We start from the raw sequence: 27,838 nt of genomic DNA on the forward strand, positions 1-27,838 counted from the left end.
TACAGATATATTGCCGGTCGCGGTGCAGGGTCGTAAACGGAAATGAATGAAAATCAAGAAGCCTTCCGCTTGGCCTCCTCGGCCTGCATATTCGCCTGCGCGAGGATGGGTTTCTGCTGCTCGGCGAGGACCCGACGCTTGTTAAAGTAATCCACCTGCGAAATTAGAAAAGCAGGCATCGTCATGGCTGTGCCTCGATGGACAGACGGAGAGACGCGTGGCAACGCGTACCCAGCTCTTCGCGCAGTTCTGTTGGAAAGCCTGATTCTGCGCGTTGCATCTGTCGCCTTCGCTGCCAGGGACGACCACCTGCGCCGCGTCCAAGCAGGAGAAATAGAGGTCTCTTGACTCCCAGCATTTTTTGCGGTCGTCGCGCGAGGCGGCATTGGGCTTCTCGGGCTCAGCGCGTGTGAACCAGCCCATTGATTTTCGAAGCTGAGGGAGGTCGAGAAGGGGAGGGGGAGAGAGGAACGGACGACGGCCGCGACGGTGAATTTGGAAACGCGCGTGTTTCCCACGTGGCCCCCGCGGTTCATGAGCGCGTCGACCCGTCTGCTGCTGCTCCTCTCCACAACTCACCTCCAGCATCGAGCGTGCTTTTCCTGGCCCTGGCTGACCTCAACGCACTGTATGACGACGCCGACGGCTTCCCCGGCGCCAGCATCGACCCCGGTCCACCTGCACCCACTATCGACGGAAGAGCCGCCGCCCAAAAGCCGCCGCACTCGCACTTCTGGGCAGCGGCAGGGCGACGCGCCGGCGTCTCCGGAGAGCGCGACTAATACACGCTCGCCGAACTATTTTGCTCTCAAAGCGCAGCTCGAGGCTGGCACTCGGGACGGGCGCGGGAACTGGGATGGCAGCGTGCGGGGCTATGGCAAGGCGAGCAGCCGAAGCGCGGCGCATGAGCCCATGCTCGCCGACTTCAGCGCGGGCGAGGCCGAGAGGGGGGAGGGACGGCCAGCGCTGCAGGATAGGCGCCGGCAAGCGCCCCCGCTTTTCGTCGTGGGGTCGTCGAGGGACGCGTACGTCGAATCGGAGCTGAACTTGGGAGAGGTGGACAATCACGATTTGAGTCCCGAGGCGACTGCACAGATCCTGGCGACGCGCTGGCACGACTATTCTGACGAGGCGATCCAGTCTTCCATCTCTGGCTTCAGCATTTCCTCATCCCCTGCTTATGCGTCGGCGCACCCGTATCACTCCGCCCTGCGCGTCTTGTCGTCGGCGTATCAGAACCTCACGCGAGTGCGCAGGAGGCTGGAGGAGGAGCGGAAGCTCCTTCGGGAAAAGGAGGACGCGCGGCGTCAGCGCGCAGACGAGCTCATGAAGGAGCTGCAGCCTTCAGAACAAGACGTCGCCAGGCGCGTGCTCCAGTCCCTCTTCACCGATGACGACGAAGGAGAACACAGGATACAAAGAAAGCAGAGCCACATGGTGAGCCGCACGCTCTCGCCTCGCACCCACGAAGCTGATGTACCCCCAAGTCTCTCACCGAAACCCTTTCGGAGGCCATCTTGGACGAGGTCACGCTCATGCGTCCAGAAGACCCCGACGAAACGATCACACCCATGAATTCGAAGATCACAGTGACACCTCCTGCCGAAGACGGATCGCTGCCCATCAACGGACTCGATGCCGTAGACGGACGATCCATCACCTCTCCTGCCGATCCCGTTCTACCAGACGACAGCAGCTCTTATTCTGTTGGCACCACGAGCGTCAATGCCCCGAGCTTCGAGACAGTGGGAAGCTCGAGGTCCGACAAGTCGTCTATCGGCGATTGGATGGGCTCGTGGTGGAGCAGACCTCGGACCAAGAGTGGGCGCGTGACCTTGACCGCGCCCGAGGAGAATGTCGAACAGCAAGGAACCGCAGATCTCGCCGTGCCATCCCCAGCTGAATCTGAGGCCAGTTCTCTGCCGGACGTGACAGCTGCTGCGGCCAAGCCCGCGAGGCGCAAGAACAAGAGCGTTTTCGGCACCCTCGGATTCTCCATCCTCAATCCGACGCTCACGTCTTCCACCAAGAAACGACGCAATCTGTCCGTTTCCGACGCCTCGTCCTTCCAAGCTTCCCCGAGCCTCGATCGTGCCCCGCCCTTGGTGCTCAATTCTCCAGTCCAGGCCGCGTTTACGGCGCCTGCCCCTGTGGCACCCGCCCTAACGACCGAGCTGCAGACGTCCGTCGTCAACTCCCCGGCGCCTTCCACCGTATCCCCATATAGTCCAGGTGAGAGGCCCCCTCAGGGTTCGTCATTACGAGCCATCGTGCAAGCTACGCGTGTCATGACCTCCGATCCGAGCAGCGTGCTTGCGGACCAGGGAATCGAAACAAGTCCGTTCATCGCTAGCCTGGCCCTCCGGCTCGTCCGGGAGGCGCGAGAGGAAGGCCTTGAGATCCGTGAGGTGCCCAAGGAAAGGAAGGAGAAGAAACAGGACAGGGACGCCGCGGGTGAACATGGAAAGCCTACGGCCACTCTATCCAAGTCGAGCGAAAGCGATGTGACAAGCAGCCTCAACCGCGCCCTTGCCGCGGAGGAGACCACTGCGCGGAAGGCAACAAAGGCACGGATGCCCTCGTTCACTAGCCCCATGCTGGGCTCGCCGCTGTTCGGCTCCTTCTTAACCCAGCAGCAGCGTAAACCGGTGTCAGGCCTCGACGCCGCACAGAAGCTGCCTCCGGGGCCGCAGGATTCTCCTCTCCAGGGAGGTGCGCCCGCCGCTGTACCTGCTCAGGCTGTCACTCGGACGGCGGCCTCCGTGCCCCTCGAGTCTATCATCCCGCACACCGCGAAGCCGCCCACCGAATATTTGTCACGCACGTACACCCCACTTACGGCACGCGACTTTAGGGCCTCTATTCCGCTGCCGCACTCGGCCTCGCGGTTCTCGGTGTACCACGGCGACACTGACCAGGAGCCTCTGACGGACAGGTTCGGGTTCATGTACGACGTCTCGCAGTACGACGTCCTGCTCCTCGTGCGCGCCAAAGAATGCGGCAACGCGGCGCCCGCGTGTCTGACGGGCGTCAAGATCGCGGACCGGACGGAGGACAATGACTGGTCGGACGACGAGGTCGAGGTCGAGGTCGCGATGGAGGTGGTCAAGGAGGCGTGTGACTGCGACGGCGAGCTCGCGGTTGCGGAGTCGCGCGGCAGGCACCTGTCCCTCCGGAGCGTGCCCACGACAGACTCGTCCGGCGCGTCGCTGGCCTCCCGCGGGGTCTCGCCGTCCTCGTCCCGTGCGGGCCGCCCGCGCTCGTCGACCGTGACGTCCTCCGCCACCGCCGCCGCCTCGTCCGCCGGTCAGAGCCAGGCGCGGGCGCGGTCGTCGATCCTGGCCTTTGACGCGGACGCGCCGCGCCACGTGTGCGCGAACGTGATCCGGCGGCTGCTGGAGGACCTCACGAGGGTGCACGACCAGCGGCAGGCCGCGCAGCGCAAGGAGTGGGACGCGTTCGTGCGGCTCCGGCGCAGAGCGCGCGCGGCGCCCGTAGCGAAGGCGTCGACGTCGGCGTCGGTGTCTGCTGCCGCCGTGGCGGGCGGGGCGGCGGCGATCCTGGGGCTCGGGACGGCGGTCGCGGAGGACGAGCTGTCGCATAGCGAGGGCCTGATCGGGTTCGCGCAGCTCGGGCTGTCCGCGAACAAGGACGAGCGGCGGGAGCTCGGGCGGCTCGTGCAGAGCGGGATTCCGCTGGTGTACCGCGCGAAGGTGTGGCTGGAGTGCAGTGGCGGGCTGGAGATGCGCGAGCCGGGGCTGTTTAGGGACCTGCTGGCGGAGGTGGGCGCGGACGAGGGCGTGCTGCGGGAGATTGAGAAGGATGTGGGGCGGACGATGCCGTTGAATGTGTTTTTTGGTGGGGATGGGGCGGGCGTGGACAAGCTGCGGCGGGTGCTGACCGCATATAGCAGGTGAGCTGTGTTTCCTCACGCGCGCCAGGTCTGGTGTCAGTGCTGAACGCGCGCTCTAGGCGAAATCCTGCTGTTGGGTACTGCCAGGGCATGAACTTGGTCGCTTCGACGCTGCTGCTAGTTCACGCTGACGAGGAAGAGGCCTTCTGGGTCCTCACGGCGATCATCGAGCGCATCCTGCCCGACGAGTTTTTCTCTCCCTCGCTGTTGCCATCGCGTGCGTGCCCCATGGTGCTCCTCGACTACGTGAAGGAGTACACGCCCAAGCTCTACGCGCATCTGAACCAACTCGGGATCGACCTCCCCGCGATCTGCTTCTCGTGGTTCCTCTCGCTCTTCACGGACTGCCTGCCGGTCGAGGTGCGCACCTGCTCTACGTTGGCTGGTATAGCGCACGCGCGCGCCGCCTGACAGCTTGCTTTTTTTTCTTTTTTGAATTGCATGTATGCAGACGCTGTTCCGCGTCTGGGACGTCTTCTTGGTCGACGGCCTGGACGTGCTGTTCCGAGTGGCGCTCTGCATCCTGCGCGGCAACGAGCAGGAGCTGCTGCGGTGCGAGTCGATACCCGCCGTGTACGTCGCGCTGGAGAGCCTCCCGACGCGGATGTGGGAGCCCGACAAGCTGCTGCAGGTGTGTTTTGTGCTGTGTTCTGCCTCGATTTGGTGGGGATCACGGGTGGCTGACGATGCCTGGCAGCTGGAGGCCGACCTGAGGTTTACCGTCGTACACGCGGACATCATCAAGAGACACAATCGGCATGTTGCGGGGCTTCAGCAAGTCATCAATTAGATTTGTTCGCGGCATAGTATCTATTAGGCATCGTGTAGGTGAGTAGCATCGTGATGTGGACACTGGTATGGGCGGTTCGGCAAGCATCAGGGGACTTTTTTCTGTACAGAATGTAATCGTGCAAGGGATGGGTCGCATATAGAACCTTGATAGAATAGAACGTCGCTTTGATGTGCTCATACATTGCGTTCGCTTGACACCGTCGATGGGCTCTGTGCACGTGACTATATGCGTCTCTCGAGGGGACTCGCGCGGTCGCCTTCTCTCTCTGCTCCCCATCTTGCTGGCTAACGTCGTGGCCCTGCGCAACTCTCTATGTCGTACGACCAGCCGCTCGTCGACATGTCCAACCCTTGCTACACGCCCACCAGAGACGGCTCGGCCTTTCTCCAGAGCCTCGCGCTAGAATACGCCGGCCCGCCTCGCTCTCGTGACCAGTACCTGTTCTCGTTCTACGCTAGGTTGCTCTACCCGCCCACGAGGAGCGAAGACGAGGATTTCCTCGGGTGGCCCTTCCAGCGCGCGGACGCCTCGTTCATGGAGGAGCTGCTCGCCCAGTCGCAGGACTCGCGCGCGGACAGCTTCGGGAGCCGCGCGCCGTCTGAGATCTCGAGCTTTGGTACTTTGTCTTCTGCGGATGGCCCATCTGGAAAGCGGGACCCTTGGATCTTGGGCCTGGACAACATGCGCCTGCGGTCGTTGTCGGCGAAGCGCAAGCGGGACTGGTCTTTTGGGTCCGACGAGTCTGGCTTTGCGGGTCTGCGGGGGCCCGCGAAGCATATGCGCTCGTCTGTCAGCCTCAACCAGAGCTCGTTCGAGGTGACCAAGGTCGACGGCGTGCCCGATTTTTACCGCCAGAGCGGGCAGACGTCGTCTGAGCTGGAGCTGGAGATGCCTGAGCTGGAGCCGGACGTCTTTGATACTCGGTCGTCGCCTGTTCAAGGTGCATAATGCTGCGAACTTTCACTTTGTCTATCCTCAAGCTATTCTGGATGCGTTATTTTGCGCCCTCTGAATTGAACACTGATGAATTTTCAGATGACGCGGAACGCCCGCTCGCCCTCGCGACTATAGTCTCGCGATTAAATTATCTCCTCCCTGGAATAAGAATCAAGGAGAAACTTCTCTCCTTGGATACGCTATCCTACCAAAGCATCGCCGACGTGCTCAGCTCAGACGGTATCATTCCTCCACGCATGTCGCACTGCTGCCTATCAGCCATTGACCTCCTCACCAGGCCGCTTCAACACCAGCACGCTGGCGCTTTTGCGCCATTCAGATGTCGTGGCGATCGACCTGTCTTCGTCGCTGGCGCCTGAAGACGGACTGAACCTCGGCGGGCGGCAGATGTTGCAGGGTAACGCGGCGGATGCCTCCCCCTCCTGTGTGCGCGAGCTGACCGACAGCGTCCAGTCTTCCGATCTGCCGGCGCCTTCCCCTCTCTCTTGTACCTCGCGCTCGACTCCGTTCCGCTCGACAACCGCGACATACTGTGCCTTCAGAACCTCCCCGTATTGACGACCCTCGAACTGTCTTCAACTGGAATCGGAAATGAAGCGTGCGTGCCGACGGCAGTTCATCTCGACTGACAGGCCAGCGCAGAGGCGTTACCATTATGTACCTGACGGCGCCGCAGCGTGTTCCTCCTTGTAGCTCTGAAACCGACGCTGTCGCAGCTCTACCTCAACCAGAACCCAGCGATAGACGACGACGCGATCCCTGCGCTCATCATCCTCGACAGGCTCTCGGTAGCGGCCCTCTCCGGGACCAGCGTCACGATGGACGGCCTGCGCCGCCTCGCGGCAGCGGCGCTAGCGCGAGAGCAGGATCTGTGCCTCACCGTCCCGGACGAATGCACGCAATACCTCATCGGTGAGCGCGCCGACGCCGCTTTAAACTGACCACTGAACCCGGCCTGATGGCCGCCTGATGATGTGGGTGCGGGTGCGCAGACATGCCGGCGAAGTACGTCGTCGATCCGGAGGCACCGCTGATCACGGACCCGGCTACGTGCGCGCATCTGACGCTCACGGCGCTCCGGAAGAACCTGGCGGCGCACGCGGCCGTGAACGCGGAGATCGCGACGGCGGGGACGCGCGCGGAGCTGCGCAGGGCGCTGCAGACGGTGCTGGAGACGCGCAGGCGGGACCTGATGGTGAAAAGTTTGGTGTGCAGAGACGATTATGATGGCGAGGGCGAGGGCGAGGGCCAGGAGGGTGATCGCGATGGCTCGGGGATGTGAGCCTTGTTTGCACCTACTGTATTCCACTTTCATGTTGTGCTGTGCTTTCCATGGTGCTGTGCTTATCCAGTCGCTCTGATATGATGTCGCGCTTTTTTTCTAGACCTCTTACGATGCCATTACGATGAGGTTCGGGCTCACGTTTTGCGAGCGCTTCTCCTTCCTCAATAGCTGTGCGATGATATCTCGCACGCAAGCGCGGACCCTGCAAATTGACGGACAGACGCATACAGATCTTCACAGTTCAGATCAGCAAGCGGTGAATGCGACATCGAGGGGTTCCCCTGGGGCTGTGAGCGACGATAAGCGACATTGAGTACTAGATGCTTTAGAGCTAAAATCCGAGCGGGGATCAATCAAGGAGGGCGGAGATGGGAACGAGACGTGATCGTGATAGGCGTTGAGATCTGGGCTGATGAATTGGGCGCTCGAGCAGTGGGCCGATGAATTTGGGACGCCTCGTAGGTGCGTAGTCACCGTTCAATGCGTCCCATGCACTTACTGGATCGCTGATGAGCGTGCGTGCGTGGGATGACAGCACAACCTGCCAGCTAGGACCACGCGCAGTTGAGCACGATCTTCTGGTTCCAGGCGACGCCCTCGATCGGGACGTGCATCGTCGTGCACAGCGCTGCGCGTTGAGCTCACAGACGGAGCCCTTGAGCGGCACGAGGGTGCACGTCCCCGGCCCAGGGGGCGCGTGGCCCTTCGACTGCGTGTAGAGCGTAGGTTAGAGGTCTGCGAGCATCGAGTTGACGATGGGGAGTTTGCTATGGAGGGGGGCTGGGACGTGCTGGGATGTGGCGCGCTGATACTCTGCGGTGATTGAGGGCGAGGCATCTAAGAGAATGAATCGGGGGATGCAGTCGTCCACGCTCGTTGCTCGAGTCGAAGAGCAGACTGAGCGGACTCCGCACGACGATCTGGCCACGTGATCCTCTGTAAAAACGGAATTCAGGTGAACGTCAAGCTCAGTCAAAAAAATAGTCTTTTGTCATGTATCCGTCAGGAAAGTGGCGCGAAAAGTCATGCACAAGTCATAAACTGCCAAAGTTGGACACGACTTTTACACGACTTCTGCACTGCTTTTATGACGGATACATGACAAAATACCAATCTTTTGACTGGGCATGACGTTTACTCGAATTTCCGTTTTTACTGAGCGTGACCCATCTTGTCGCTTGGCCACTCTTGGGCCTTGGCCGACACCGTCACCGACATTCTACTCGGTTTAAACTTTACCTCTCACAATCCATATCCTTTACCGGGTTCTCGCTATCTTTCAGGCTTTAACGCCACATCCTATACACTAGATGCAAGACGAGACCCCATGGCCAAGCGCCCAACCTAATCAGAATAACACATTACTCACACCGGCGGCGGCTGCGGACGACGGACAGAGCAGTCTACGCTCCTCGGCAGAGGAGGTTTGGTATCTGAAGGACATCTCACTTTTTGACGGACAGGGTTACCGAGGGTACAAGATCATAACGCAGAACTTCAATGGGTGGGTATATAATGCCATTTTGAAGCGGGAATGCTCATGATCGATTTCTTAGACCGTGCTCTCTAATCGCAATATGTGCGTCGAACCACCCGTAAAGACCTCTCTCAATCATCCTCACGGCAGTCAATGAAAATCAGGTAATATACTTATAATGCGCGGGGACATCCAAATCCTACCCCCCGATCGCACCACCGTCTCCTACGACCTCCTCGCCCAGCTCGTCGCCGACTACCTGCTCACGCACTCCCCCGACGTCGACATCTCATCCGCGCTCTCCATGCTCCCCCTGACCACCAGTCTGTCGCCCGCTCCCTCGCTCCCTCGCCTGTCCTGACCCTTCGCGGCTGACCAAACGCACTGACCAGAGGGCATGGACCTCAACCCGCTGTTCACGAGCCCCACGGCGTTCCGCCCAGCAGGGGACACGGGCGCGCTCGACCTCTTCGCGCGCACAGGCATCGCGCTCGTGCACGGCTGGCTCGTCGACCCCGCGAGCCCGGAGCACGCCGCCATGACGCGGCTGGAGGACTACGATAATGCCGTGACGCTCATCGCGGAGGCGGATCACCTCATGAGAGGCCAGCTGGTGCGGAACGAGGACGCGGACTTCGGGGCACATGGTGAGGCGGGGCCGAGTGCGGCGGGGCCGAGTGCTGCAGGGCCGAGCAGTCAAGGCTTTAACCTCAATGACGTGGACCGGAGGAAGGTCGAAGACGGTGCGTGTTGCCCGCATCCCGATCTAGCAATCCCCGCCTCAACGTTTGCCCAACGTGCGCGCACGGTCCCGCAGCGATGGCCGCGCGCGCCTTTCTCGACGCCACGCAGTCGCAGCTGACCTACCACGGGCTCTTCACCCTCGCGTCTACGCTCCCCCCCGCGCAGCCCGTCGCGCTCTTCCGCAACTCGCACCTCGCCGTGCTCTACACGCCACCGGGCGCCGCGGGCGTGCTCTACACGCTCGTGACGGACCAGGCGTTCCTGCACGAGCCGTCGGTCGTGTGGGAGCGCCTCGCGGACGTCGATCAGGGCAGCGCGGCGTTCGTGGACGGCGCGTTTAGGAGGAGCAGCCCGGCCGGGGGGGACTGGGCGGGGTATACGGGCGAGAGCGCGCTGGCGGCGCTCGAGGGGGACCAGGGCGGCTTCGTCGACCCCGCAGAGTAAGCCCCGCTCGCGCTCTGCTAGGTCTGGGGACGCGGGACGCTGATTTTTGGACTTTGGGACCGGTAGTCAGGCGCTCGCGAGACAGCTGCAGGAGGAGGAGGATCTGCACGCGCAGCAAGTGTACGCGCGGCGGCAGCGCGAGCGGCAGGCACAGCAGCAGCAGCAGCAGCAGGGTCAAGCACCAGCATGGGCGCAGGGCGCGAGCCAGGTTCCTTCGGGCGAGCTGGCGCGCAAGAAGAAGAAAGACTGTGTCATCATGTAGATGCTGCATGAACCACGCGTGGAACGATATACCCGAATACCATGGCGTGAACGCGAACTCTGAAAGAGTTAGCAAGTGTGTCGCTCACTTGTTGCCACTCCAAGGCAGGTCGTGCGCTCATACGTAGGGCGACTAGGTCGTGCGACTTACGTGCCAACATCGCCGCCCGCTCAAGAACGATTGACGTGACGACAAGCTCTCCATTCGTCCACTGACGTACTTGAATGATAACACAGACTAACGTAAATGCGAAGATGCGGCACGCGTAAAAAAGCGGCCATTGGGAGACAATGAACGAAGAAATGCTAGGGATGTGAAGAGTATAGCGCTACAGAAGGTCTTTGATCAGAAAATTCAAAAGGGAGCGATGCGTACATATGATATGGTATAAGGCTACAGTGGGAGGGTCAGGACGTGCAAATTGATACAATGGTGCAGGATTGTCGATGGGGATCGAAATTAGTGGGTGGGGTAGTACAGTTGACTGTCCACAGTGTCGGTAAGCTGAAATCATGACGAGGATGCGATAGGCGGCTCATCGGCTGGCCACGATGTGGAATCGAGGACTGGGGAGGACGTCGACTCAAATAAAACCTGCAGAGACTCTTCCGGAGTTGGCATATACTGGCCTTGCTCAAAAAATCCAGAGTACGATCCGGAGCTGGTGTCCTCGAACCCAAATTGATCTGCAAGAGGGAAGTCGACGATAGGCGTGAACTCGGCGGTGAACTCGGTGTCGGTTGGAAACAACATCGACATCGGTGGCGGGGGTATTGAGAAAGGGGTGAACGGGGATGACCACGGCGTCGTGAACGAAGAGGTCGCTGTCCCGAGCGAATCGCTGAAATACGGAGAACTCACAATGTCCTAAGGCCAGACTGTCGTATCACAACAAAGCCGAAATTCAGTAGGAGACATACCGGAGACATAGCATACGCCCATTCGGCGGCAGGAGGCAGCACCGGTTCGATGAAAACAGGATCCACCTTTGTAGGTGACTCGCTGTCGTCCGCAGACCGCGATCCCAGAGCGGTGCTGCTCGACGAGGCGGCCTGCGGCGCGTCGGCTTGGCGTGTGCCCGCCTGGCGACTGGCGAGCTCCTCGTCGATCGCGCGCACAGTGGCGACGATATCCTCCTGCGGTCTGTTCTCGCGCAGCAACGCCGCGATCTTCTCGATCCGCTCCGCGCTGTCCCGCCCGTTCCGGTTCGTCCTGCGCGTCGGGCGTGCGCGTCTCTTGGGCGAGTAGCGGTAGTCGGGGTGCTGCTTCTTGTGGAGGCGGTCCCTCTCCTTCGCGAGATCTGCCCACGGCTCCTTCTCCTTCTCGGTCATCCTGTTCCACGTCTGTCCCGCCATCTTACTCAGGACCGAGTGGTCCCGCTCGATCTCGCTCAAGGTCTCAAGGTTTTCTTTGATATAGAAACTCCTGAACAAGATGAACTTGTTGCATGGCCGTGGGACGTGGTTGGAGTTCTTGCGCGTGCTGTGCCTGCGCGGGAGCTTCGATGTTTTCTTTTCTGGTGAGGACGGTAGAGATGCTTCGCAGGATGATGGCGTTTGGGTCAGAGTGATGCCGGAGAGGGCAGGGGAGGGGGTGGGGCACGGGGTGGGAGAAGGTTGAGAGGCGTGGGAAACAGGGTATGTGAAAGGCTCCTCGGAGGGCGAGTAGGAGATGAAGGGAAGATCATCGACATCATTGTATATTGCCTCACTCAAAAGATCGTCGATGCAGAGATCATCGATGCAAAATTGAGGCGAGCCAGCGAATGGATTTGCGGATGATGGGAGAGACATGATGCTAGGGAGTGGCCATGAAGTTCATTGCGCACCTTTTTATACATCCGCCCCTCCCTACAGTGAGCGGAGGCCTCCGATAAACAGGACTCCTCGCCGTTATCACGGCGTGACTTTGCGAAGCAAAGTTTGAACTGTCAAAGGAAGCCAGGTTTCACAAAGGATTGTTTGCGCCTCAGCACTTTCCTTTGAACGTCGTGGCTCCTGCACGAGGCACTGGGTTCTCAACATGAGGTAGGAAGGGTGGGGTGGAAGGTACAGCCCCAGGAAGTTCGGTCCGAGTGGAGGGCGATGGGTCGAGGGTGTAACGACCGGTGAGCACTGTGTCGGGTCAGCGGTCAGCGGCGGCATTGCGGATAACGTCCGATGTGTCCTACCCGGCTTCGGTGAGAATCAACGACTCTTTGTTGATGACGTAGTCGACCTACCAAAGCTACCTGTGTCATCGATATCGTTCACTGAACCTTGCCGGCGAGACGAGCACTCCTGTAAATATGATCGATTAGCTTCGGAAAGACACTCAAGCGTTCACACTGCAGCAGAAAGATACGATTCTGCGAACGATAGTAAGCATTGACGATACATCGAATACTCGTCAAACATCTAGTTGAGGGGAAAGACCCAAGACCCACGGGTTTCGACACTCGACGTATATAGCCACTGAACATGCACGATGTCATCAATCCTTTGTTCAGATCACAGGGACGCAGAAGAAGCATCAGTCCACATGACCACAAAGGAAGAAGACAAAGATCGCACGCACGAGCCTGCACGAGCCCTATACCTGTTGTCAGGACTGGATGCTTTGAGCAGCCTGTGTTTCACAAAGCACAGCCCTGAGCAAGAAGACTTCCGGGATCTCTCTTCGACAATCAGAAGGCCTATTAATACTCCTCGACACGGCGCAGCCTGAACGCGACACAAAGGCAAAATCTGCTGCGTGGTGATGATCAAAACAAGGCAAAATGGAACGACACTGCGGCCGGATCCGTTCTGTGGGTTTCAAGCTTGCTGTGTGTTTACATGGACAGCCTTTCGCTATCTATGTTTTTCGAAAATCTGCAATGGACAAAGGAAGCCGTCATGGCGAACCTTGAGCACTGTATCTACAATCTCCAACCTTTGAGATAAGCATGGCCGGCAATAGATGGCATAGAGCAAGATCGGGCGACTCGACCTGTGCGATATATCTCCGACAGTCTGTGCAAGCAGCTACGCACCATGTTTGTGAAGACTACACGAGACACCCTCGCTGCCATGGTTGTGATCAAGACTCGTGGTGGCTACACAACGTGGAACATCGAGCAGCTAGCTACTGGTAAGAAACGGGCAGCAACTGGGCAAGTTTCAAGAGCTGCAGAGCCTGGGGTTTTTCAAGAGAATCCGGCTTATAAACGTAATACTTACCCAGGATTTGTATAAAAACTATCAACCCCTGCACGTGCGCCCCGAGGGGCCGAGGCGCTCGAAAGGGGTGATGTATTCCCATCACGTGTCGTGAATGACTTGGTGCGAATGCAGTCACTCTTCTAAGTTCTGACCGTTCTCTCCGGGCTTTCCTCTCTCTCTCGCTATCCAACTCATGAGTGCCAGGGCGCCTTTCCTTCCGTCACGACCTGCATCTCGTGCAGCGCACCAGCTCGCCGCCACGATCAGTGGACAGGCGAAAGGCTCAACTAGCAAGGATGCAGCTGGTCCCGAGGCCCACACACAAAAGTTACGCTCTGGCGGGGACGTTACTGATTCTAGTGCAGCTGAGACGGCTCCCATATCAACGGTCAATAGGCCTTTGAATCTTGTTGCATTCAAAAAACCCAAACCGGACGGCGCTGGCGCTAGGCCCCCCTCTAGGAACATGAACGCGTTTAACGAAGCAGCTACTCGCGCACGCTCTCCAACTCACTGGCCAGAGCAAAGAGGGATGCGCATACATGCACCCCGCCCGAGATCTCCTCATTTTCCCAACAGTTCGGTCTTCACCTCCACGATGAGTTTCAAAGAACCCTCGCTTCCTCTGTCTTTTTCTGCGGGCTTGAATGGGCAAACTGACGAGCATATATCTACCTCTGAAGGCAACAATACTTCTGAGAATGCTCCTGGTGCTATGATCGAAGAGCACAACCTGATCCGCACTGCTTCGCCTTTCAAACCTAATGGTCTGTTAGCGTTTTCGCGTCTCAAGGCGTCTGGCCCTTCTTTAGAGAGCATACAAGAGGATGCTGAAGAACATGGGGTCGCTAACGTTCGCCCTGAAGCGCATATATTGAGGCGTATGGGTAAGAAGAGGTCCTTTGCAGTCGTGGAGGACTACGAAGGCAATTCTGGCGGCCTTTCGAAGCGCCTTAAATCTGGGGATTCGCATGTCAATAGCGACAATGTTGGCCGCCCCCATTCCTCTCGTATAAATAATACTGCCTCTATTTCGTCTTCTTCGGGCTATGACCTCGTCCAACAGCATGAACAACCAAGAAGATCTTCTTTTTTCGGGGGCCATGACAGCCTTGTATCTCCTACGTCTGCCCCTGATCTTCTGCAGCCTTCAGAAGTTTCGCAGGCTCCTCAAGCGCCACCATTTGCGATGTTCATGGACATGTTCGGAATATCACTGACAGAAGCAGACGTCGAGCAGTATGCCGAGATGTATGAACGCGAAAGGCAGAGGTGGAACTCGGTTAATCTCGAGGAGCACAAGGCGGGTGAGGCAGAGCTCATGGGAAAAATCGGGAAGCTTGTGACTTCGGTGAGCGCTTCCCTTCTTACTCAATCGTATCATAACTGAATGTTGGGGTAGGTGAATGATCATGTGGCGTACGTGTTGACGTGCTCCTTGCCCGTGCTTGGAACCCCTCACTGACCTAGTGCAGTGCGAAGATGTCTTGCTTTGCTGAGATTGACAAGAAACTCGCTGATCAGCGCTCTGCGATAGATGAATACGCCCGCGTATTAAGCGAGGTTAGTGAATCGGTTGTCCGTGATAGCGGGGTTGTTGTGGGAGGGTTGGGTGTTGACCTCAGAGCCGAGTAAAGCTCCCTTGTGCGACTAAGACTGGACTGAAAACTGGACGAAAAGAGGGCTTTCGACTGCGCCTTTGACTGCTCGTCTCTCGTTATACTTGTTGTGCTAGCTACTCTGCCTTGGACACTTCGGCTGTTCTGACCGCATATCAATCATCGGACCGTTCATTCCGCTAGTTGTCATGTCCAAAACCCCCTAGGTCATTAGGGGTTACTGTAACCGATCTCAAGTCTTGCTGTTTTGAGCCATCATTGATGTCCTTTTTCCATGCAATTTGCCATATGCTATTTTCGGGCTCTTGAATGTTTCCCGGATCAGTTGGGTTGGTGCTGCTTAGCTCGGATTCAAGCTCACCTCAAAACTCGACGCTTGAAGTTTGAAAATCCGACCGCTATATCTCCTGCAGGGGAATTGGTCATGAGTACAGAGATCGTTTGTTACACCGATGTTTTCCGTCAATGGGCATCGGTGAGGTGAGTCGTATGCTTGCGAGAGAGGAGTTCGTTCCGGGCGTTTACAAGGCGTCTTCCCAGGTCATTGGGCGCTCATCGTCCCATGATTTTGCTCATATGAGGATTCGGCATCACATACTTAGGGAACCCAATCGGAACACATCTACTGCGCTGTGGCAACGTGGTCCCAGAGAAAAAGCGCTCTGGTTCCAGATTCCTTCTGGCCAATGCATGGACGACGAGATTGAACGTAAGATAAAAAACTTGATCAGGTAAGGACCCTGCAGATGCTCTCGGTTCGATGCATGTTTCGGGAACTGTGATATATACTTTGGCATGCTGCAGTTTCAGCGCTCAGCGCTCAGGGTCCATCTGGCTGAAAGTTAACCTGAACGTTTTCCGATTTACTCGCCCATATTTCAGTGGCGGCTTGAACTCTTTCTCAACGGGTTCCTGGGATTGACATTTCAAAGCCAATATAAATATATCAAGAGACAATAAACAACATGCCGCGGAGCTGTAAAGATTTAACGCCTGCTTTCGGAGTTTCTTCACTGAACTTTTGTTCTCGACAGTCACCTGGCCATGAAACGTATTGCTTGACGCAAGTAATTGTTACTCCTCCTTCGCACGAACAGCAGAATACCTAAGCTACGAGTACTGTCTAGAACGAAGGTCGACGGAGCCTCAGTCAGCGTTGTGGATGGCTCCATTCCAGCCATATTCATAACGATGGACCTCGACAAAAAAATAATATGCTTAGCAAAATGGGTCGGCGCGGTAATATTTTGGCCGTGTGCGGTAGCTGCCGATATCTCCGCTTGTTGTCCGCTCCCTCTCTCCTCAGTCGTACGCTGTCTGGATTTTAAATTTGACACTCCGACTAAGCCTAGGGCCTATGTTATGAAATATGGTTGTCAGCGGGCGCCAAGTGTATCAGGACAGTGATACGCAGCAAGTCGAGGTACATTTTTGATGACTCTCGAGCGCTCGTGTCCCATTTTTATATCTCGTGACCGAAATGCAGCACCGGAGATCCTGTGCTGACATCATGTCCTCTACTCATACATCAGCTTAGGCGGGGTATAGAAGAACCCATAGGAGTCCTACAATATTTGGATGTCGCACTGCACTGCCCGATCATTCATGGGCAAAGAAGTTCCCATCAACGGTGACCCGGTTCCGAAAACAATATGACTTGTTCAAGATCCACGACTTATTTGTGCGTCGAGGGTCCTCGAATTCCGTCACAAATCCGAGTTTTGCATGTTCTCACACCGTAAAAAGAACCGTTACTCGCCAACTGCTATAGAAACGAATGAACTCGAGAGTAGCCCTGACGTTCGACTGTCATTCATAGTGGATAGGCTCTCTTTGGGTCTCGGCGTCTTTTCCACGATAGATGAAACATCGGAATTGCTCGTTCCCGGAGCCACTAACACGGGCCACCCATCCGCGCTTGTGAGGTCGTGTCTTGACATCGTGAGTTTATGCGCTCCTGATCCCCACCGAATGCGCTATCCAGAACAGGATGACCAAACACCGACGTTGTAAAGCGTCTGCAGTATATTGACATGCACTGATACAAGTTTCCAGCGCCAGAAATGCTGTGAGTCCTGGAAGGGCGGCTCTCATATCTATAAAAGACAATACTCGATGGCCTTGACCGTTCACTACCCCCATTTTCCACCCACTGCCAATCCACTCTCTAAACCTCAATGACTACCCATACTCCCGCCCCACTCAATCTCGCCAACGTCCAAGGCGACATTTTGTACGTATATATACGGATGATTTATACCACTGGCACATTGACTGACTGCATGACCTCTTAAGGGCTGGATTGCCAAAGAAGACCCAGACCTACGTCTTATTCGAGATTACGGATGCCCAGGCATTCCGTACCGCCCTCACTCATCTGATACCCCTCATCACGTCAACTGAGCAGGTCAAGAAGGATCGCCATTCGATTGATGAGAACAAGAAGACAGCAGCTCACAGCGGCCATCCGCCTCCACTCTTGGACATAGTCGGCGTGAACGTTTCATTCTCTCAACTCGGGTTGAACAAGGTTTGTAATTCCTACAACAACCCAACTGGCTTTTGATAACCTTCATTTGTTCTAGCTTGGGATTAAAGATGATATCAAAGACGCGGTATTCAAGGCTGGACAGCTCAGTGACGCTCAAAACCTAGGCGACCCCGGGACCACAAACGCATCGAAGAAGTTTGTTCCTGACTGGATTGATGCTTTCAAGAAGGGTGTACATGGCGTCTTCATCGTGTCTGGCTCTTGCCACGAGTTGGTGAGCAAGAAGGTTGAGGAGATCGAGCATATCTTTGGTGTACACGGGCACCACGCGAGCTACACCCAACTCTTGTCAATTGTTGGGGATGTCCGACCTGGCAAAGAGAAAGGTCACGAACAGTAAGTCAATCAACCACCCCAATCTGCCTGTGCGTTTGACTTTTGACCCGTTTATAGCTTTGGTTTCTTGGATGGTATCTCACAGCCCGCCGTTAAAGGAATTGATACCGACCCGAACCCCGGCCAAGAGACAATTCGCCAAGGCATCATGCTCCTGGGACGTGATGGTGATGACGTTGCAGCACAGCGCCCATCGTGGGCATTGGACGGCAGTTTCCTCGCCTTCAGATACCTTTTCCAGCTTGTTCCCGAGTTCAACAAATTCCTGCACGACAACCCTATCGACCTTCCGGGTTTGACCCGTGCAGAAGGTAGCGAGCTTCTTGGCGCGCGGTTCATGGGAAGGTGGAAGAGCGGTAAGTTTGTCAACATAGCTAGAGCATCCATGGAAGACTAACGTGGACTTTCTCCCCAGGTGCCCCCATCGATATCTCTCCTCTCAAGGACGATCCTGCCCTCGCCACGGACCCGAAGAAGAACAACAACTTCCGTTTCCAAGGAGAGGCCAACAGCCAGACCCGATGCCCATTCTCTGCCCACGTCCGCAAGACGAACCCCCGTGCGGATCTCGAGGACACTAAGCCCCCTAATAGCACCGAGAATCGCAGGATCATTCGCAGAGGCGTTCAGTTTGGCCCTGAACTCACCGCGGAGGAGCAGCACGCAAACAAGACAATCCACGGGCGGGGTCTTATCTTTGCCGCTTATCAAGCTAACATCGCTAATGGCTTCCAGTTCATTCAGCACAGTATGCATCTTCATTTCATTTAATTTATTCATGATACTCATGATATTCTCTCAAGGCTGGGCGAACAACCAGAAATTCATTTTTGGAACGACTGTGGAGCCTGGCTTTGACCCCATCATCGGGCAAGCTGGCTCTGACGGAGCCCGCACGGTGTCAGGCTCTAACCCCAAAGCTCAGGCCAATATGCTCACATTGCCGACTCAATGGGTTGTGCCCAAGGGAGGAGAGTACTTCTTCTCGCCCTCGATCCCGGCCCTGCGTGACACTTTTGCGCTCGGCGTTCACATCGAATCTTACTGATCGATACCTTACAATTATGATGGACAATCTCCTTCCTGTCTTTCCAAGCTTCCAATCCCTTGTATGTGTTAAGGCTCAAGTATATTTGGCATTTCTTCCTTGTTTCATCTCATCTTCTTGACGACGTATTATGTCCATGTAAAAGTAATGCTTCCAGAACCATATGCATCGTCATGTTGTACCGACATCGTCTCATTGATTTTTGCAAGTGTATTACGAGTCGCATCGAGCTCGAATGCCGGGGAATCTGGATTACCTGCAGGCATTCACGTACGCGAGAAAAGTCTTGGAGAGAGGACGTCGATAGATAAAAGAGCAGGAAAAGAAAGATCATAAACATATCATGAGATGATCGTTAGACTCGTGCAAGCAGACAGACGTATAGGATGAGGTATCGCAAAAAAAAATGGCGGAATCGACGAAGATGGATGAGCACGGTATAATCAGATGATAGATAGATATCAAGCGCGAAGGTAGCGTCGAGCACCAAGAGCGAAGAGCAAGAAATGCGGACAAGCCAGAGGAAAACACCCCGAAAAAAATCCCCCCAAGGGTCGAAAAGTCCGATGTCCAGATCAAAGAAGCATCAAACAGAGAGTGACTGCACAGTCCGATGTCACTGGCCCTGTCAGATTCTATGTGTGGTATCCGTGGTCTTGTTCATGGGTCCGCAGCGCTTGGAGATGACTAGGTGAGCTCCAACTCCCTCCCCACGCGCTACGGCTGCTTCCGCTGCCATCCTGAACACTCAGCCCACCGGTCCATGGCACATGGGGGAAGCGCATCACTTCGCCTGTAGAAGGATCAACTACCGACGTATGCGTGGTGACGCTGGACGACGTCTGGCCGGTGGAAGTGGTGCTCGACGAGGTGACGGTCGCGCTAATCACGGGCGGAAGCACAGGAATTGCTGGTATGCGCTGAGGAGAGGGTGAAGAGGCGTCCCGACGCGTGGGCATCATGCTCGAGCGGCCGATAGCAGATATCGGCGGAGATATCTCGCCCGGATCTGCGCGATGACGACGACGTCCATCCGATGAGATCGAGCCGGAGTGCATCAGGGAGGCACCGCTGCTACCTGATCGTCCTTGCGAATGCCCGGAACCCGTGGACAGGGTGTGCCGCGATGAAGGTGCCGAGCCCGATGCACTGAGTGGGCTAAGGTGAGAGCGCATTGAGTGCAGAGAGGCTTCCTCGGAAGCATTGCGTTCTCGAGGATGCACGAGGACTGGGGGCTACAAGTTCAAGGTGAATAGTCAATCAAATTGTCAACCATATTATAAATCAGGAATTGTACGAACCGTGCCAAAAGTTGTGCGCCTCTCCTGGACATGACCTGACCCTCCTCGCATTTGCCTCCAGCCCTCTCCGGCCGACGGCGGCGCCTCTTCGAGGATATCAAGGGAGATTCCAGGCACACTTCCAAAGCTGCCGGAGCCCAACGATGCCGGGCTCTCTCCGGACCCTGAATCTCGCCATGCACTGGGATTCGGCATGGGCGCAAGTCCAGGTGGGAAAGAGGCCTTCCCGTCGCCGGAACGCCCTATAGATGACTGCGCGGCGGCAAATGGAGGTATAGGGGCAGGTATAGGCATATCTAGTATATCCGTGATCTCAGATGGCATTTCTCCAGACCCGCCTGGCTGTGCAGGCTGCGCGGTTGGTTCATAAGCTGGCGGCTCGCCCTCGGGTCCATGACTGGTAGACAGATGGGACGGGCCTGGCTTAGCCGAGGTTACAGCAGTGGGCAGTGGCGAAATCAGTGGCGTCTGAGGTCTAGATGCCGCGTCATAGTAGACAGAGTGTCCCGAGGATTTCGCACTGCCCTTGCTTACAGTCGAGAGCGGACGAGGGCCGTCACGGAAGGACATATCGAGCCGAATAGCGCCAGCCGCTGCGCGTCCGGCCTCCATCTCGGCATCCGACAGTGCGCGGGCGGCAAAAGATGTGGGACGCGAAGGCCCGCGGGAGCCTGGGCGGGAGTAGCTGCTCGGGGGCGCCTCGCGGTTGAACCAGCTCAGTCTTCCGAATTTGGCGAGAGAACCGATGCCGATGCCGCGTGCCCAGCTCGGGCCGACTTCGTCGCGAGGCGAGTTGTCGGGCACGGACGCGAGCGTGTGTGCGGGGACTGCGAGATCACCAACCCTCACGCGACGCGCGGTGTGTACAGTAGCGCGCTCCGCTTCGGTGTCAGGTGTCACGGAACCGGTGGAAGGGAGAGAACGCAGGGATGGCTTGCGGGATGGACTCAGGCGGCTCGTACTGCTCCCGAGACTGCTGGGATCGATGAGACGGGGAGGGAGAAGTGGCGAGTCCTGGTCGTGCTCTGGCTCCTCGTCTTCGTGTGCAGCTGGATCACGGGGAGACGTAGGGGAGTCAGGGTACATGCGCATTAAAACATCGCGAGGAATGATGTGCCGTGAACCGGGACGTCCCCCGTTGGACGGATTCGTGAGATCTAGAAAGCTGGAGTACGGCGTTGCTACATGTCGCATTCAATGAGATATCTGCGAAAGAAAATAGAGATATCCATACCTCCTGAGACCTCAGATTTTTCTCCCGATCCGCGAGTGGAAGTTGAGCCAGGCTGCGTTGGGATATTCGCAAGCGCTACACCTACAGCACTGCTGCCTTCGACCTGTCTGGAGGGGGTGCGAACTAGTCGAGCGCTAGTGTCCACCTCTTTCATTCCATCTGTCGCGCCTCCACTCCGTCTGAGGAAGGAATCGTGCTCGTCCCCGCTTCCACGTGGCGAGCCTTCGCCAGGTTCCCGGGCAGGTGGTTGGCTAGGATCCACCATCTCCCACATCCACAGAGAGCTGCCTGCTTGAGGTAATCCTCCCTGGCGAGAGCGTGAACGTAAACGTAAACGAAGACATATAATGAGCAAGAAGAGGAGCAGAAGAGATCCCAGAACAGAGCCGAGGACTGCCCCGATGATGGTCCGTTTGTGGGAGTGGGAGGACGCGGCGATTGGGGACGCGCTCGAAGACGGGGACAAACTCGAGAACGAAGATGAGAGTGAAGCGGATGAAGACGTGCTCGACGGTGAGGATGATAAAGTCAGTGACGGCGAGGACAAGAAAGTCGAGGAGAGTGGTGAAGAAGTGATTGAAGAGACGGATGTAGGTGTCGCAGATGATGTGGGGTTAGTTAAAGAGGCACTTGTAGTTTCAGGGGGAGGCGATGTGAGCCCACCATAGACCCATGAACCGTCAGTGCCGAGGGGGATCTAAATATGGTCAAAAAAATGTGGTAAGAATATGTCTAGACATTCAAGTTGATATTGTCAAGTTGAAGGATGAGCAGCAGCCATGGTTTGCATGCTTCAAAACATACATGCAACCTGTCGGAATCAACTTCGAAGCAAAGTCACACCGTGTATCATGAATGCTTCACAGGCATACTGGGATTGTAGTACCGTACCCCAGTGCTAGGAACGGCTATTTATAACGGATGATTCTCTGTGCGTGCGCACCGAGGCGGCGATAACTGATAACAGCTCAAGGGCTGGCGCACACCGACCAGGTTTGCAGTGGTCCCAGTCACCAGCAAGATTAAGTGACCCCAGAGGGCGTGAAGAGTCGAGATAATTTTTCTGCACCCCTTCCGTTGCTATTTCTCATTGTTGAACCTACTCACCGATGGACCATAGTAAGTGAGCGGCAAGCGTAGCAGAGTAGTCGCAGTTGCTGTCGGATCGCCGTTCGTGTCCGTTGCTACTGAGGTGGAGATGGAGAGCCATGGTGGAAGCTGCTGAGTTGGCGCAGTCATGACCGCGTAGAACAGGTGTGAACGTCAATGTGTTACGGCTGTGATCGAAAGAGCGTGGGCGTGACTGTGCGAATTCGTGAATCTTCAGCGGTGAATGGACTTCCTTGGACATAAGAATGCGTACATAATCGTGTGTAAACCGGTTTCGTCTACGTGCGTCAAGATGTTCGGGAAGGAGGACGGGATGAAGTGCGGGGAGGAGGATGGGAACGTTGTGGACCGCCAACTTCAACTTCATTATTGGCTCAGAACGTGATCGTCACGTGATGAGAACCATCATCCAAATCAGGCATCGGAACTGCTAGCAATCGTGGCGCAGCGCCGCAGCTGCAGTGTACGCGTAGAGTCACTAGCGGTGCACATCATGCCTGGCTGCTGCTGAACATTGGTCGTTCCCTTGGTGGGTTTATGCTTCTCATCATCGCACAGCGCACAACTATAATCAGATTTGTGCATGTATGGTGTTAGGTTTTCTCCGTGCAGTGCTCACTGCTCGCAGCTGGCTGCCAAAGATGTTCCGGATTCCGTTGCTCATGCTTTCCTCTTATTTGTGGCCTGTGTATATCATATTGATCAATTTCTGTCTGCCGTGTGACACGTCTCAAAGATATTTATTGACTGTGACAAGTCATCTTCAATGCAAGACACCGACTGCGTGAAACACTTCACAGCAGGCGCAGCAATTTTGAAGCTTAATACAACTAAATCCTTTCTAACAACCCTTGGGACACCATGACGAAATGCAACCTTGCGCCCAGGAGGAATGGGAGTGGGTGACATCGGCTAGAAGAACAAGCTATAGTCAGCAAGAGATCAAAAAGAATGATAGAGAGCAGCACAAATACCAGCTCAAAGGATATGTTTGCGGCAAGGTCGCTGGGCAACTGGGGAAGAATCCAATGTAGGGCATTTCAAAGACCGTTGGTCATGAGATACAAGGGTGAGAGAGAAATGATGACTTCACTGCAGTCATTCTCAATGGTCCGATGGGCTTTTGAACTGTTTGTAAAATGAGTGGCACACACAGCTCACGAGGTGAGGGCCATAGTGTGGAGACCAATGATTGAAGAACAGCGCGGCAGTGCGCCGCTGAAATGAAGAGCTGGCACTCACCTCATGCCAGGATGGACTAGAAAATGGCTTGTGGCTCGTTGAGTAGCTCTAGCCCCGAAATCAACAGCTTGTAGCTTGAACAATCCTTAAGAGAATACCACAGCTCGAAGTCGCTGTGGCATAAGAATGCCCATTGGGTAATTGCCTCGCCTTTGTAGAAGTGATAAACTCTGCTGATCTCGTCCTGCGGTGCTTTGAATGCCAGATCAAGTCCACCATAGGCCATAGTTTTGCCAAAAATTGCCACAGACAGAAGCATAGGAAGGTTGAGGAACCTCAGGCCTCAAGGCCAGTGGCCACAATGGTCAAGTCGGTGAAGCAGCGAGGAAGAGATGATGATGTCACGTGGGATATAGAAAAGGACCAAAACCTCATTTGGCTCATTGTGAGAAGAATTTATTTAGCCAATGCCAAACGTGGACTCTTTCGCAGAGCCCCCACTCGGAGGTGCGTTGTCCTTTACAAACCCACGGCCGTATCACCCAGACTCAGACGGTATGTGACATGCATGCTCGTAGATTCATCTAGCATCTCATGTTGGCAGAATAGCGCCAGTATCAGCTTATCAGGGCGTATCATGACGTAGATCATGAGCATCATGATTCTTATAAGCAAAGCCACAAATAATAATACGATACTCCGCCTTACTCCGCTGAATTGCAGCGTCTTGGCCCTCGTCCAGGCTAGCTTGAAGTTGTGAGGGACAAACAGATTTGGCTTATCGTGAAGTCATTCACAACTTAGCGTTACCATCACTTGCGAAGAACGACAACCTTCACTGTATGTGACTCGTACCTCGGCGGCATCCTCATCTAACACTCACAATCGCCTATGAACGCTCGGACTCATCTAATATGAAATATGACGCCCACAGGCCTGATTGGGAGTGCGCAGTGTTGGTAGACTGACTTAGCCGCTCTCCTATCTCGCAGCCGACTCTTGTTTGCTCTGTGACGCTTTCCGTCTACCCAACCTTTGAAACCAAGGGTCGTCCCAATGGCCACAACCCATGATGATCAGTAAGTTCGATCATTCTCATATCATTTGACCATATAGTTCACGATATGTAGATGTGTATTCTGTCTGATCATCCAAGGTGAGCAGGTTTGAACGGTTTTGAACATCTCAGATGAACTGTCAATGGATTGAACTGTCAGGAACCATCCCAAGCTTCAAGCTCTTTGAGACCGAACATAGGTACACTTACAACAGGTTCTTTCCGACTACCGCATTGATGTCGCAATCCAGCCTAGCATTCCTCGACATCAACCCAATTTCTGAGGGGCACACCCAAGTGATCCCAAAGTGCAAGTACACCCATCTTGACTCTGAAACATTTAGACCCGGGCTGAAACTCATTTCAACGGGTCTAGACCATGCAAAGACTCTGGGAGATCTCCCGGACGAATATTTACGCGACATAGGACCCGTTTTAAAGAAGGTAGCCTTGTCAACAGGTATCGAAGCATATAACATTGTGCAGGTATGAGAAATCGATCTTTTCTAGCCATGCGTCAACGACCCGTGGTCTTTAGAACAACGGAGAAATAGCTTTCCAACACGTGGGCCATGTCCACTTCCATGTCCTTCCGAAGCCAAGCGAGGAGGAAGGCTTGATTCTGACTATTGGTCAGAACTGGCCGCAGAAGAATGTCGGGAAAGAGGAGTTGGCTGCTACGTTGGCGAAGATGAAGGAAAGGCTTTGAATGTCGTTTGTAAGCATCCAAATGTAATAATCAACCTCTTCGCATTCACGTTCGATCAAAATTTGGACTAAAGTGACTTGTGCTAAGTAATCCCTACGATGTCCCATTCTCTCCGCTCAAGCCTCTCCTCATTTTGATAACCACTCACAGTAGACGCAGGCTGTCAGTCTAAACACATGATTAGTTGCATGCGTTATTTTTAGATTCTCAGTTTCGTCTGTCCTTCCCAATTTGGTCCAGGACGGAAACTGCGTGCAGTCGTATTCAATATCAGCCTCTCCGGACTAGAACAAGGTAACAGTATGAAAGAGCGCTTGATGCATTAGAGGATTGACTAGGACACCGTCTTCTGCACCTTCACTGGCCATGCTCCATCTCACTAGCTCGCTACAGCTTTGTGCTCTGTTTCTTACTCTCTCGGTTTCGGCGGCCCCTGCCAGCAAGCCATCTGCGCTGACACTTGGCACTTGGACATCATCTGTTTCAGGATCTCCCAGCTTAGTGTCGGCAGCTAGCCCAAGTCCGACATTCCCTTTGGCGACTGACAGCCCCAATGCTCCTGCCTTTCACGCGGGAGCAGACATTCAACCTGAGCCTATACGCGGTAAACTCGGCAGCAACATCATTGGTCCACAGAATGTGGAAATCGACAGACAGAATCCTGACTTCCTTGCACCTCCTACTACGGATAATGGTGAAGTGTGCGTAATTCGCGCAGTCGTGCGTGTGCCTCGTGTTGACGATTTGACCCTAGGCTAAATGCAAAGTGGCCCTTCAGTCTGAGTCACAATCGTCTGCAGACCGGGGGTTGGGCCAGACAGCAGAACAGTGAGCTTCTCCGAAACAATGCGATATCATGCTGCTGACTTTCGTACATTTCAGTCAACGATATGCCAATTGCTAAACGTCTGTTGCCAACTATGTCCGATCACCCATGATTTCTCACTAATGCGATCACAGAGATGGCTGGCGTCAACATGCGACTTGACCCTGGCGCTGTTCGGTACGTACCTACTTCTGATAGAATCTCATCATTCTGAACGCCACTTCCAGAGAGTTGCACTGGCACGGAACCTCCGAAGTATATACCTTTCCCGCTGTTCGTTCTCAACTCAAATACTGAACTATCGTGTGATATTTTACAGTGGGCCTATGTTATAAAGGTGTGTCTCTTCGATCACTTCCATTATCTTAATATCCAAACATCCTCGGGCAGGGATCAACTCAAATAACGGCCGTGGATCAGGATGGAAAGAACTACTTGGCTAATGTGGTATGCTTCTCTGCATTGCATCAATAGTCGACACTCTAACAACCTTCGGCAACTTAGAATGCAGGTGATATATGGTACTTCCCACCAGGCGTTCCACACTCTCTACAAGCGACCAATGAATCTACCGAGGGCACGGAGTTCCTACTGGTTTGTTACGTTATTTTTCATTTAAAATTCCCGTTTGAAACCGCATCCACAGGTCTTTGATGATGGTGATTTCAGCGAAGATGCAACTTTCCTGGTACGGTGGTCCATTTGAGGCCATTACCAAATACTGTGCTCACATACCGAATTTGGCTGTTAAGCTGACGGATTGGCTTGCGCATGTCCCAAAGGAGGTGATCGCTAAGAATTTCCAGACAGATATATCGGCATTCAATAACATCCCTGCCAAAGAGCTGTACATCTTTCCCTCTGGTTTGCACCTACACCAACCATTCGGGTGATACCATCTGACGTATGCTTTTCAGAGGATCCATCTCTAGATGCTGTTCCTGTCCCAGATCCTCAAGGACAAGTTCCTAACGCCCTATCTTTCGCCATGTCGACGATGAATGCGACTCGAACGCGAGGTGGATCGATCAAGATCGTAGATTCGACTATTTTCCCCATCGCGAAAACACTTGCTGTCGCGGACGTGACTGTTGAACCTGGAGCTATGAGAGAATTACACGTCAGTTTTATTGGTTGTATAAAAGCATCTCTAATTGACGCTGTGGACATTAGTGGCATCCCACTCAAGACGAATGGGCTTACTTCATGTGAGCCTTCTCTACTTATCTCGCTGTTCATGTTATAACTCTTTCTGCGCAGTGAAGGGAACGCTCGCGTCACTGTCTTCGCTTCTCAAAGCAACGCTCGAACGTTCGACTACCAGCCAGGCGATGTTGGATACGTTCCTGCGACCTACGGTCTGTCGTTATTCAACTCTATGATATTGATATTGCTTAGACGACGAGTTCAGGGCACTATGTCGAGAACGTCGGGAATACGACGTTGCATTATCTTGAGATCTTCAAAACTGGTGAGCAGATAATCGTGTATTCTGATCCTCATCCTAACGATCCACCTAAGATCGGTTCCAAGATGTCAGCCTAAGCCAAGTAAGAGCGTTTGGACAATTCCGTTTGTGAATTCTCTGCTCACTCGTTTTAACAGTGGCTTGCCCTCACTCCGCCTGCGCTGGTCAAAGCTCATCTTGGCCTCAGCGATGAGACAATTTCCGGATTCCAGAAGACGAAACAGTATATTGTTGGTATCTGAACCGCTGTATCAGTATGACCATAGCCGTCCTGTTGTCGCCACTGTTATTTTCATCTAAAGCAATATTTCTGATTGTCATGCACCTGGACATCCTGGGT

The 27,838-nt window shown here is 55.0% G+C and overlaps 11 protein-coding genes across 11 annotated transcripts; 8 read left to right on the plus strand and 3 right to left on the minus strand.

The window, feature by feature from the left end:
* Positions 1 to 53: 53 nt before the first annotated feature.
* Positions 54 to 423, minus strand: HETIRDRAFT_57793 (uncharacterized protein; the record flags this gene model as incomplete). The annotated part of the gene is made up of 2 exons (XM_009546382.1): positions 54 to 155; positions 232 to 423. 2 exons carry the CDS (start codon positions 421 to 423, stop codon positions 54 to 56), a joined length of 294 nt encoding a protein of 97 aa, XP_009544677.1.
* Positions 424 to 630: 207 nt separating this feature from the next.
* On the plus strand, positions 631 to 4,883 carry HETIRDRAFT_382709 (uncharacterized protein; the record flags this gene model as incomplete). The annotated part of the gene is made up of 5 exons (XM_009546680.1): positions 631 to 1,437; positions 1,488 to 3,913; positions 3,973 to 4,273; positions 4,365 to 4,544; positions 4,611 to 4,883. 5 exons carry the CDS (start codon positions 631 to 633, stop codon positions 4,701 to 4,703), a joined length of 3,807 nt encoding a protein of 1,268 aa, XP_009544975.1. The 3' UTR covers positions 4,704 to 4,883.
* A 1,220-nt stretch (positions 4,884 to 6,103) lies between these two features.
* Positions 6,104 to 6,945, plus strand: HETIRDRAFT_315364 (uncharacterized protein; the record flags this gene model as incomplete). The annotated part of the gene is made up of 3 exons (XM_009546681.1): positions 6,104 to 6,261; positions 6,340 to 6,575; positions 6,656 to 6,945. Coding segments are annotated over 3 exons (684 nt in total), but the record flags the coding sequence as incomplete, so codon positions are not given.
* Positions 6,946 to 7,360: 415 nt separating this feature from the next.
* Positions 7,361 to 7,667, plus strand: HETIRDRAFT_450437 (uncharacterized protein; the record flags this gene model as incomplete). Its single annotated transcript, XM_009546682.1, has 2 exons — positions 7,361 to 7,410; positions 7,484 to 7,667. 2 exons carry the CDS (start codon positions 7,361 to 7,363, stop codon positions 7,665 to 7,667), a joined length of 234 nt encoding a protein of 77 aa, XP_009544977.1.
* Positions 7,668 to 8,130: 463 nt separating this feature from the next.
* Positions 8,131 to 9,909, plus strand: HETIRDRAFT_473784 (uncharacterized protein). The gene is made up of 6 exons (XM_009546683.1): positions 8,131 to 8,452; positions 8,505 to 8,527; positions 8,590 to 8,748; positions 8,818 to 9,168; positions 9,243 to 9,609; positions 9,680 to 9,909. Exons 1-6 carry the CDS (start codon positions 8,259 to 8,261, stop codon positions 9,873 to 9,875), a joined length of 1,290 nt encoding a protein of 429 aa, XP_009544978.1. The 5' UTR covers positions 8,131 to 8,258; the 3' UTR covers positions 9,876 to 9,909.
* Positions 9,910 to 10,057: 148 nt separating this feature from the next.
* HETIRDRAFT_444436 (uncharacterized protein) lies at positions 10,058 to 12,261 on the minus strand. Its single transcript, XM_009546684.1, has 3 exons — positions 12,046 to 12,261; positions 10,796 to 11,989; positions 10,058 to 10,742 (listed from the first exon to the last, which is right to left on the minus strand). Exons 2-3 carry the CDS (start codon positions 11,666 to 11,668, stop codon positions 10,386 to 10,388), a joined length of 1,230 nt encoding a protein of 409 aa, XP_009544979.1. The 5' UTR covers positions 11,669 to 11,989; positions 12,046 to 12,261; the 3' UTR covers positions 10,058 to 10,385.
* A 989-nt stretch (positions 12,262 to 13,250) lies between these two features.
* Positions 13,251 to 14,447, plus strand: HETIRDRAFT_450440 (uncharacterized protein; the record flags this gene model as incomplete). Its single annotated transcript, XM_009546685.1, has 1 exon — positions 13,251 to 14,447. One exon carries the CDS (start codon positions 13,251 to 13,253, stop codon positions 14,445 to 14,447), a length of 1,197 nt encoding a protein of 398 aa, XP_009544980.1.
* Positions 14,448 to 16,823: 2,376 nt separating this feature from the next.
* Positions 16,824 to 20,153, plus strand: dpx1 (DyP-type peroxidase). The gene is made up of 7 exons (XM_009546334.1): positions 16,824 to 16,909; positions 16,972 to 17,206; positions 17,262 to 17,563; positions 17,621 to 17,919; positions 17,979 to 18,311; positions 18,367 to 19,846; positions 19,913 to 20,153. The coding sequence occupies exons 1-6, from the start codon at positions 16,854 to 16,856 to the stop codon at positions 18,609 to 18,611; spliced, it is 1,470 nt and encodes a 489-aa protein (XP_009544629.1). The 5' UTR covers positions 16,824 to 16,853; the 3' UTR covers positions 18,612 to 19,846; positions 19,913 to 20,153.
* HETIRDRAFT_458451 (uncharacterized protein) lies at positions 18,808 to 21,420 on the minus strand (the record flags this gene model as incomplete). Its single annotated transcript, XM_009546686.1, has 3 exons — positions 18,808 to 19,846; positions 19,913 to 21,093; positions 21,147 to 21,420. 3 exons carry the CDS (start codon positions 21,418 to 21,420, stop codon positions 19,247 to 19,249), a joined length of 2,055 nt encoding a protein of 684 aa, XP_009544981.1. The 3' UTR covers positions 18,808 to 19,246.
* Positions 21,421 to 24,494: 3,074 nt separating this feature from the next.
* HETIRDRAFT_426238 (uncharacterized protein) lies at positions 24,495 to 25,204 on the plus strand (the record flags this gene model as incomplete). Its single annotated transcript, XM_009546687.1, has 5 exons — positions 24,495 to 24,517; positions 24,569 to 24,594; positions 24,656 to 24,695; positions 24,747 to 24,981; positions 25,034 to 25,204. 5 exons carry the CDS (start codon positions 24,495 to 24,497, stop codon positions 25,202 to 25,204), a joined length of 495 nt encoding a protein of 164 aa, XP_009544982.1.
* A 366-nt stretch (positions 25,205 to 25,570) lies between these two features.
* Positions 25,571 to 27,740, plus strand: oxd3 (oxalate decarboxylase; the record flags this gene model as incomplete). The annotated part of the gene is made up of 17 exons (XM_009546688.1): positions 25,571 to 25,667; positions 25,707 to 25,905; positions 25,959 to 26,032; positions 26,087 to 26,110; positions 26,165 to 26,207; positions 26,258 to 26,285; positions 26,350 to 26,367; positions 26,421 to 26,477; positions 26,535 to 26,624; positions 26,677 to 26,718; positions 26,783 to 26,894; positions 26,948 to 27,150; positions 27,204 to 27,238; positions 27,291 to 27,388; positions 27,442 to 27,501; positions 27,552 to 27,580; positions 27,636 to 27,740. 17 exons carry the CDS (start codon positions 25,571 to 25,573, stop codon positions 27,738 to 27,740), a joined length of 1,314 nt encoding a protein of 437 aa, XP_009544983.1.
* Positions 27,741 to 27,838: the final 98 nt, after the last annotated feature.

Source organism: Heterobasidion irregulare (genome assembly GCF_000320585.1).
Source record: "Heterobasidion irregulare TC 32-1 unplaced genomic scaffold scaffold_04, whole genome shotgun sequence".
In the NCBI taxonomy this organism is placed as follows: domain Eukaryota; kingdom Fungi; phylum Basidiomycota; class Agaricomycetes; order Russulales; family Bondarzewiaceae; genus Heterobasidion; species Heterobasidion irregulare.